We start from the raw sequence: 10,521 nt of genomic DNA, 5'->3' as shown, positions 1-10,521 counted from the left end.
TAAACTTTCCACAATTTACTAAATATTCTCATCTTTGACCTCAGATTACAGGAAAACTATAAAAGGTGACACAGATATTTCACTGGATTCTGACTCTGGGTGACCCCCACTCTGCACCCTGTGATCCACAGCCAAAATTACTGTACGGTTTTTGAGAAAATTGATCGTAAAATCTTCCTATTTTGCTTTACTGTACTCTACATATTGACATCTTTGACCTCAGACTACAGGAAAACTGTAAGAGGTGACGCAGATATCTCACTGGATTCTGAATCTAGGCCATCTCCACTCTGCACCCTGTGATACTTCTTGCAGGCCTTTCAGACTGATCTGGTAAGAGCATTTGGTAATCGGGCCTACAACAGGCCTGTCATGTTCATGTGTGATGGATCCCTGGTACTCCTCCGATCCATTTCCATGACATTCTGCAGAACATGTCTAGAGGATCTGCTGCAGAAGTACTATGTCTTACTGAGTGGCCAGCAATTCAACATTCCCATTCTTCATCGATGTTTGAGCCATGTCATGAAAAATGCCAAGGACCTTTGTAAAAAAAACATTTATATCAATAATTAAAAAAGAATACAAGATTTGTAATGTAAAGGTCATACTAACAGTGATTTCATACATTCATTTTCCCAGCATTCCAGAGAACTACAGGCTTGGAATGCATGTGTTTGGGCTCCTTGCATGCTGTGATAACTTAAAAGACATGGATGATGTTGTCCATAGTGCAGCAATAGTGTTTTGCAGTCCTTGTAGTGGAAGGAACGTAACAAAACACTACAACAACTTGAAAATCCTTATGCAAAAACGGGGGACCCTGGATTTGGATGAAAAGACTGTGATTGCTGAAGATTACAAGGTTAGCTAAGATTTATTTTTTAAGTAACCATATTAATAACTTTTCTACTTGTGTCTGTCGCAAATGAATTAATGAATTCACATTATTTTAAAAATATATATTTTAAACCACAATAACATTTTACATAATTAATTTTTCTTTGGTTTGATAACTTGCTGAATACAGATATATATCTGTTTTACAGACTGATGTTCAGAATGCCCCCTTGAAGACCTTACATTAAAATAAGTAAGCATTAAAAGTATGTATGTGTGGGTCCCAATCAGCCAGGGTTTGGGTTTTCTGATTGGGACCCACACCCAGTTTCACACCTTGGCTCAGGCGATTAGAGGATCATCAGGGGTCCCTTTGTCCCTCTGTGGGGGGATACTCCCACTATGTTTAAATCTGGGACTCCCCACCATTTGACCTTAGAACTCAAGAAGCTTCTCAGATGAGAGGTGAAACGTCTTCAAGCAACTTAAAGAAGTCCAGACGCTTTTCTTTGCAAGCTCCTTTGACTACGATGACCTGGATGACTGAGAACCTTCACAGACAAAAAGTTTAGTTAAAATTTACTTTGCATGGGATATCATGTGCACTGTGGGGTCAGTCTGCAGACACGGGCCTACCAAATGAATCAGCTTCATGCAAGGTAGTTTGCCTGCTGTGGTAACTGCAATTTGTCCAGCCTCTAATTTGCCATTTTTGGCAATGAAGAGATCACTCTCTGCTTGGATAGTATGTCCTCCAGTAGCAGACAGTGCCTTTGCAAGTCCACCCATGTGAGAGAGACTTTCATTAGCTGCATTAACAATTGCATCCACTTTGAAGGCACATAAATCTCTTTTCCATACTGTGACCAATGCTTTATTAGCCATGTATGTTGCTATTTTGGGGCAAACGGCTATTTGTTCCTGGCTCTCATCCTAAAAACATAGACACTTGTCAATTTTCAGAGTCATTTATGACAATAACACAAAAAACATAAATGTAGATATTAAAAACATTTCTAAAAATACCTGGTTTTGATGAGCATCATATTGTTTGTGCTGTTCCTGTTTAAAGGTTTGAATAGTGGTCTTCCCTTTTATCTGTTAACAGATAACATTTTTGAATGACTTTATATAATAGAATATAATATACAAAAGAATATGGTCATGAATGAGACAAACTTGTTCTGATTTGAGATGTATGTAACGAGTGAGCATCTGTCCTGCTGTTGGTGTACCATACAGGAACTGATATGACTGTGTATGAGTGACTAGTCCCCTTAAAGGACTCTGTCCAACATTACGTCCCAAGTAAACAGAGGAACTATGAGATAAAAACATGGGCAGTATGTGATGCCCGGTCCAGCTGTACAGAGAACATGCTAGTGTATGATTGCAAACTTGCTTGCCTGCAGTCAGGGCACGCGAGCTGTGCATAATACAGTAGGTCTCCAAAAGACAATAATCAGCCTTGAAAGCTTTTTTAATTCATATGCCCTTGGCCTACAACTGCTGAAAACAAAGCTGTACATGGTGTGACCAGCAAAAAGCAAAAAACCTGAGCTTCCTCCTCCACTTATGTCACCTATGGACATGCATTTTTTGGCATTAAAGTGGGGGTTCACTAAGGCCCATGCCTAGGTGTAATACAATGTCAAAACACATAAAGATTTCAGGTAATCAGTTGGAATACAGTTTGATAAAACAGTGAAACATGGAGACGGATGATAATTTATAATTCATGCTTTATAAATAGTCAAAGCAGACGGTTTACCCCAGAGGACAAAAGGAGTATGGCAATCAGGAGGACATCACAAGGTTTAATTATTGAAAATAATGGGAACATGATGACTTACCTCAGTTTTCTTTTTCTTCAGTGGCAGTTCTGTCAGTAACGGTGACACGTACACACCTTTTCATTTAATGCGTTTGTCTTTCCATTTCTCCATTTCCATGCAAAAAGACTGTTTTTTTTTACACGTACATACTTTTAATGCTTACTTATTTTATCATCTCTTAATTCTATAGTCATAGCCAAATGTTTTCACTTTTTCTTAGTTTCTTGTTCTTGTTGTATAAAACACAATTTTCATTATTAGGAAGTTATTCATACCTTTTGTCTTGATTTTTTCATGTCTGCATATTCAAGCAGGAGGGCATCGTGCATTTTTTGATAAATTTCCACAAAGTCATCAAGCCTTGTCAGTCTCCTTCTCTGGATACGGATTTTTTTCAAATCCCACTGGCTTTTCTCCATGATTCCTTGGGTTCTGTTGTCTTGTGTAAAATTCTTAAATGCAATAGTACATTGTTTAAGTCAGTATCTATGTATTGTAAATTTATGTACAATTTCTGTTTCTTTTTCACTTATTCTTCTCGCTATGATACCTGGTTCTTGGATTGCTGAATGTCACCATAGAGTTTACTGAGCTGCTGGTAAGCAGTACCAGTACCATGACGTCCAAGATCCCCTAAGGAGAATACAAGTAATTCAAAAACATAATTAAAATAGATAATTCAACATTTAGCACATTTACATTAATGAATAACTGACAATTTAAGATAGTAATACAACAAATAAAAAAACGTACCGAGTATCATTGATGAGCACAAAGTTGCATCTGGTAGAAGGTGATTTACCAGACCGGCAATAAATTTGGGTGCATGAAAGATGTTTCTTTCGCCCTCACAGTCCAGTATTGCATTGTCAACAATTGCCTGGAAATGGGTCTTCAAGGGGACATTCTGAACATCAGTCTGTAAAACAGATATATATCTGTATTCAGCAAGTTATCAAACCAAAGAAAAATTAATTATGTAAAATGTTATTGTGGTTTAAAATATATATTTTTAAAATAATGTGAATTCATTAATTTATTTGCGACAGACACAAGTAAAAAAGTTATTAATATGGTTACTTAAAAAATAAATCTTAGCTAACCTTGTAATCTTCAGCAATCACAGTCTTTTCATCCAAATCCAGGGTCCCCCGTTTTTGCATAAGGATTTTCAAGTTGTTGTAGTGTTTTGTTACGTTCCTTCCACTACAAGGACTGCAAAACACTATTGCTGCACTATGGACAACATCATCCATGTCTTTTAAGTTATCACAGCATGCAAGGAGCCCAAACACATGCATTCCAAGCCTGTAGTTCTCTGGAATGCTGGGAAAATGAATGAATGAAATCACTGTTAGTATGACCTTTACATTACAAATCATGTATTCTTTTTTAATTATTGATATAAATGTTTTTTTTACAAAGGTCCTTGGCATTTTTCATGACATGGCTCAAACATCGATGAAGAATGGGAATGTTGAATTGCTGGCCACTCAGTAAGACATAGTACTTCTGCAGCAGATCCTCTAGACATGTTCTGCAGAATGTCATGGAAATGGATCGGAGGAGTACCAGGGATCCATCACACATGAACATGACAGGCCTGTTGTAGGCCCGATTACCAAATGCTCTTACCAGATCAGTCTGAAAGGCCTGCATGAAGTATCACAGGGTGCAGAGTGGAGATGGCCTAGATTCAGAATCCAGTGAAAATATCCTCTTACAGTTTTCCTGTAATCTGAGGTCAAAGATGAGAATATGTAGAGTACAGTAGAGTAAATTGTGCAAAGTTTACTATCAATTTTCTCAAAAACCGTACAGTAATTTTTGCTGTGGATCACAGGGTGAAGAGTGGGGGTCACCCAGAGTCAGAATTCAGTGAGATATCTGTGTCACCTCTTACAATTTTCCTGTAATCTGAGGTCAAAGATGAGAATATATAGAGTACAGTACAGTAAATTGTGCAAAGTTTACTATCAATTTTCAGGAAAACCGTACAGTAATTTTTGCTGTGGATCACAGGGTGAAGAGTGGAGATGGCCAAGATTCAGAATCCAGTGAAATATCTGCGTCACCTCTTATAGTTTTCCTGTAATCTGAGGTCAAAGATGAGGACATTAAAAGTACAGTAGAGTACATTGGGTAAATTTTATTGTTAATTTTCTCTGGATCATACAGTAATTTTTGCTGTGGATCACAGGGTGAAGAGTGGGGGTCACCCAGAGTCAGAATCCAGTGAGATATCTGCGTCACCTCTTACAGTTTTCCTGTAATCTGAGGTCAAAGATGAGGACATTAAAAGTACAGTAGAGTACATTGGGTAAATTTTATTGTTAATTTTCTCTGGATCATACAGTAATTTGGGCTGTGGATCACAGGGGGAAAAGTGGAGATACACTAAAACTGGGAGTGGATTGTGAAGTAAAATAGTGCCAGGACACAAAAGACTGCGTTTCTAAACCGGGCTTCACCCATACCGTAATATGCGTAAGAGTAGTGCAACCACATTTTCGGTGCGGCTGGCGGTGCGGCTAGCTTGCGTGTGTGTGTGTGTGTGTGTGTGTGTGTGTTTTAAACAACTATAAAACATTGTTTTGAAAGCAAAAAAATTTCGGATTGCAAATATGTTGCCCGCTACACCCCAACATCACACTGCTCAATCATAAAAGTCAGAATGCTAATGAATCGGGTGGGTGGAAAAAAGACAGAACAAAGATGTTTTCCTCTAAAATTTCTAACTTTTATTTCTTATTCCAACTGTGCTTATTCTACCATAAACAATAGGCCCTTCTCTATACCCCCTGTGCTCATTTTCTATGCTGCTGCTCACTGATCATCACCTCTCTTCTTAACCTAGCTTCTAGGGTTAAGAAGAAAACTTATTATTTTCCAAATATTTATGCTATAGCTCATCAGTTTTATCAGAAAAAACATTTCTTTTGCCACCTTGTTCGGACACCTAACAGTACACCCAGTACTCCTGTCTACTTTCTTTCTAATCTTTCTCACTATCTCACTTTGTCTTTAATTCAGAGGGAAAGTTGATCCCAAAAACAATGTTATACCAGCATCAGACTAAACAGACTTACAAGCAGCTCCCAAGGCTGTTTCACCGATAATCTTGTAAAAGCAGCAGGCATGGAGCTCTCTCCCAACCGTTTAAAACAAAACAAACATCACAGACAGACAGTGGCCAATTTTGTTACAAATGGTTCAAGCAAAAGAGGAGAGAAAGACTGGCCTGGTGCATGCCTTAGATATTGTAGGGGTGCAGCTAAGTAGTCAAATGTAAAGGTTCCTAACTCAGAAGTACATGTGTAACAGCCATAGCAAAAGCCATCTGAAATAGAAAGACCCTTCAATGCTTCACTGTGCTAAATAGCAACTGTGGGAAATCATGTTTTTCATTTCATTCCATGAGTTGCAGCCAAAAAAGTGTTAACAAAAGAGGATATGACTTCTACTATAAGGGTTAAAAACAAGGAAAAAACAACACACATTTTATTTTCACTTTCAGTTTTTGTCAAAATGCTCTTTTATATGACCTGGGTGATACAGTACTGTAAGAATGTACTGCTGTTAAGTAGTAGTCACAAGCTGTAGTCCATCTTTGTAAATTTGGAAAAGCAGACATTGTCACATTGTTAAGGAGTCAGCTGGAAGTGTAATTAGATCTTCTGCAAAGTCAAGGAAAAACTATTAGGAAAAGTAGGTAGTAGTATTGAGAGGTTCGGGGTTTTTTTTGTGTTAATATACAAACATAACTGATGAAACTCCCAGCTATGGCCATAGACAACATAAGTAAAAACTGAGAGGAGGGTGGCTGTCTCAACAGCCTTTTTATTGCACATGAAGAACTGGAATGAGTGAGTGGCCTGGATAAAGAGTGAGAAATGAAAGCACAAATATAATTCCTTTTTTTACCTTCTTGAATCACTGAAAACATGACTTTCTTCAAATGCAGAACACTTTTCCTTGGCTTTTATGGGCTCTGTAAAACAGAAGGCAGGTTTAGCACACAAGCCAGTGTACTGCTCCTGCACGTGCTCCAGTTTAACTGAGAATTCTGTGAACTGACCATTATGGGTTATACTTTTTTGGTCCACATGTTTTTAACAGATTTGTTATTTTTTTACAAACATTACCCAACACGTGTGGGTGTTCCAGGAAATTTTGCAAGAGTAGAGTGAAAATTGTAGCTTAAATACCATAACTATTCATAATTGCAATACACACAAGTCTTAGTTTTACTTACATTTTTAATTATTTGCTCACTTTTTTTATTCGTCTTTCTTAGAAAACACACTTCAGCAATTGAAACTCGTGTCCCGAGACTAAAAACAGCAGTTACACGTGCCACGTTTTAAGGTCCACAACATCTTCTGCTCCTGTCTTCGTACACTTTCAACTTTAGTTTGCATTAACTGTAATTTGTTTGAAAAACAGTCAAAACCATCATAGTCTGGCATTTTTTGAGATTGACTGAGATTGAGAAGTGCTTTTATTTGTCGGTTGCAGTTGCCCACAACTGAGATGACAGACCGTGCCAAACGAACATACAATACACAAACATCACATTGGGGAGACAGGTCAGGCTAGGTAGAAAAAAGGAAAAATAACGAAATGTGTAACACGGAAGGGCAATCTAGGAGAAAAAAAGAAATTCTGCTCATACTGGTCCCCAAAAGGGAGTCAGTATGAGGAGAAAAAGCACATAAAGCATAAAGCACATAAAGAAAACACAGACATCACGACACCTTAACACAGTAAAACACAGACAAGCAACATGGGAAAATATTCCAGTGTGAACCGCTGCATCTGGGACGCTGCAATCTCACGGTTGCGCCTCCGTCTGACCTACTGTTCACATCGGATGGGAGGAAAGCATGGGAGGCATTGAATTTGGGCAGGGGAGGGTGGCGGTGAGGGCATATCAGTATCAGTGTACGTGTGTGCGTGTGTGGGGATGTATATCTTGTGTTCAGCCTGAGAGAGTGTCCTTTCACCTATTAGGCATAGATCAACAGTTCGCAGCCTACGCAGGTGGCCTTGAGGAATAGGGCAAGAGAGTCAGTTCATTCTTGTTATCGTATCTCTGGGAAGAATTGTTGTTGTTCTCTTCGGCGTCAACCTTCAAGCGTTGTCCAGCTGGTGCCTTTTTAACCTGTTACCTGTTAAATGAAGGTTCAGTTTAAAAAAAATAAAAACAACCACATAATAATAACTGAATTTGAAATCACAATATTTTACTCTCAAACATTTTATTTAAGAACAATCATGCTGTACATCCTGAACTCACCCAAATACTTTTTCAGAATCTCGCTCACATTAACCAAAGAAACTATGCATACAATTACTGCATGCATACAAAACTCAGGCTCTTTTGGGCAAAAATTACATTCTTGGGAGAGTTCAAGAAGAAAACCACTGACTGCTGAACAAAGGGAACACAATGGCTGGTCTCACATTTGCCAGAAAACATCTTGATGATCCCCAAGACTTTTGGGAAGATATTCTGTGAACCAATGAAAATAAAGTTGATCTTCCTGGAATGTTTGAGTCCCGTTACTGTCATGGTGGGTGGTCGGAAGGACTCAAAATGCAGACTCACAAATTGACAGTTCAGTGGATTTATTTACAGTGCAGGCAGTCTAAACAGGGAAGTAATGAATTTGCAATTGTATCTCGAGAACAGCAGTGTGGCAGAGGTGTGGTCCCTGGCTCAGCTGCAGGGGAAGGGGTGTGCAGTGAGCTCAAAGGGGCGGTGACAGGAGGCAGGTGAGGCCACAGGTGGTGGTGACTGAACTGATGACAGTCTTTTTTCCTTTTATAGTGAAACAAGAGACGCATGCGGGTGTGTGAGCTGAGATCAGCCCTGAGTGGGGACTATGGCATTGTGTGTTTAACATTACAATAAACACTGAGAACTGTGAACACAGCCATTGAGTGCATGGGTCCACCTTACAAGAAGGAAATCCAGAAGGCTCCTGAGCCATGCCAAGGGGATGGCCACAGTGTGGTGGCGATTGAACTACTATATGCCATGCTTTGGTGGACACGGGCTGTACGCAGACCCTCGTGTACCAAAGCTTGGTTCACCCCGAGGCATTGCTGCAGGCAGAGTGGGTGGAGGTATATAACTCATGAAAGAATCAAGTTACGTTGAAACCAAGCACACCATTGTTTTTCTTGTGACATTACCAATAAGTTTGATGTGTCACATGGCCCTCTTTCTATTGAAAAAACAAAAGTTGTATCCAAGATGGCCGACTTCTAAATGGCCACCATGGTCAGCACCCATCTTGAGGAGTTTGCCCCCTCACATATACTAATGTGCCACAAACAGGACTTTAATATCACCAACCATTCCCATTTTATTACGGTGTATTACGGGCATTGTGGCTGAAGAGTTGGGAGTTCGCCTTGTAATCGGAAGGTTGCCGGTTCGAGCCCCGGCTCCGACAGTGTCAGTTGTTGTGTCCTTGGGCAAGACACTTCACCCGTTGCCTACTAGTGGTGGTCAGAGGGCCCGGTGGCGCCAGTGTCCGGCAGCCTTGTCTCTGTCAGTGCGCCCCAGGGTGGCTGTGGCTACAATGTAGCTTGCCATCACGTGTGTGTGAATGGGTGGATGACTGGTTGTGTAAAGCGCTTTGGGGTCCTTAGGGACTAGTAAAGCACTATACAAATACAGGCCATTTACCATTTACCATTCATATAAATGGCCCACCCTGTATATATGTATAACATTTCATGCATACTGTTACTTACAATTAAAGCTGATAGTCTTTCTCGCTATTGCATTTGATTGTTTATTTCAAATGATCAAAAACCTTTAGACCTATTTGAACATTATGTGTACATGGTTTAATATCAGGAGAACTACAAATTAAGTGTATGAAGTGTTGCTGTTCCGAGTACCTTTGAAAACATCCAGATTTAAAGAAGCACCATGCTGCAACCCCAATCACATTCAGAGTAAGCAAAAGACCAAATAAGGCCCAAGCAGCAGAACATGCTCCTACAGGGACACAAGGAGGAAGAATATAATTAGACTGATGTTGTTCTCTTTCCCTTTCATGGCTTTTAGTTTTATATTTCGCATTTAGATGACTCAGACAGTATTGCAAGTCTTCTAAATGGCAATAGGACACCTCAGGTATCTTGGCTGTATTCCAAAATCATTCTACACCTGGACTCAACATATTAAAAAACTTCCATCTGCTGGCAGGTGAGGCACAAAAATAAAAGACAAACTTAATATAACCATGAAAGAAGCAAGCTGGCAGTTTTTGGGAGTAACGGAATACATGTACCGGCATTACGTATTTAAAATACAAAATATGGGTAACTGTATTCTGTTACAGTTACCGTTTAAAAGGGTAGTATTCTGAATACAGTTACTTTGTTGACATAAAGGGACCTAATGTCCACCCTACCGTTACTCATTTTATGTTAAGATTTAAAAATCTAGTTGGTATTGGTATGACGAGTAACCTTCAGCAGTAGTAATAAATCACACAGCAATAGTACATTTATGTAGTTGTAAAAAGCTTACGTTACTCTCATTGAGTAAGGTAACAAAATATGTTACAAAATACATTTTGGGGCATGTATTCTGTAATCTGTAGTGGAATACGTTTTCAAAGTAACCTTCCCAACAATGCAATGGTACATGTTTTGAGCTTGTAATGGTGGCCTGAGTTAAAACGATGTATTGCACTGAGTGGTGCTTGAGTCATCCATTCATTCACTTGTCAGTTTCATGCTCTTTATACTTTAAGCCAATCTCTTCAAGCTAGTTGGTGTTCAGAACAAGATCAGAATGAAGCAACACCAGCAAAAGCTC

The 10,521-nt window shown here is 39.3% G+C and overlaps 2 protein-coding genes across 2 annotated transcripts in view; both read right to left on the bottom strand.

Moving 5' to 3' along the window:
- Positions 1–1,325: 1,325 nt before the first annotated feature.
- LOC118454026 (uncharacterized) lies at positions 1,326–4,134 on the bottom strand. The gene is made up of 8 exons (XM_087829757.1): positions 4,097–4,134; positions 3,779–4,001; positions 3,429–3,594; positions 3,226–3,308; positions 2,951–3,127; positions 1,867–1,938; positions 1,477–1,773; positions 1,326–1,391 (listed from the first exon to the last, which is right to left on the bottom strand). Exons 1-8 carry the CDS (start codon positions 4,132–4,134, stop codon positions 1,326–1,328), a joined length of 1,122 nt encoding a protein of 373 aa, XP_087685883.1.
- Positions 4,135–7,808: 3,674 nt separating this feature from the next.
- The window catches only part of LOC148098251 (poliovirus receptor homolog), a 30,888-nt gene continuing 28,175 nt past the window's right edge, over positions 7,809–10,521 (bottom strand). The window contains exons 6-7 of the mRNA XM_087830064.1: positions 9,535–9,695; positions 7,809–7,846 (exon numbers count right to left, since the gene is read on the bottom strand). Of these exons, the coding sequence (XP_087686190.1) occupies positions 7,809–7,846; positions 9,535–9,695 (199 nt within the window). The remainder of the gene's footprint in view (positions 7,847–9,534; positions 9,696–10,521) is intronic.

This window comes from Neolamprologus brichardi, chromosome 16 (assembly GCF_056152115.1).
Source record: "Neolamprologus brichardi isolate AB-2024 chromosome 16, ASM5615211v1, whole genome shotgun sequence".
NCBI lineage: Eukaryota > Metazoa > Chordata > Actinopteri > Cichliformes > Cichlidae > Neolamprologus > Neolamprologus brichardi.
This window is presented reverse-complemented; position numbering and strand designations above follow the sequence as displayed.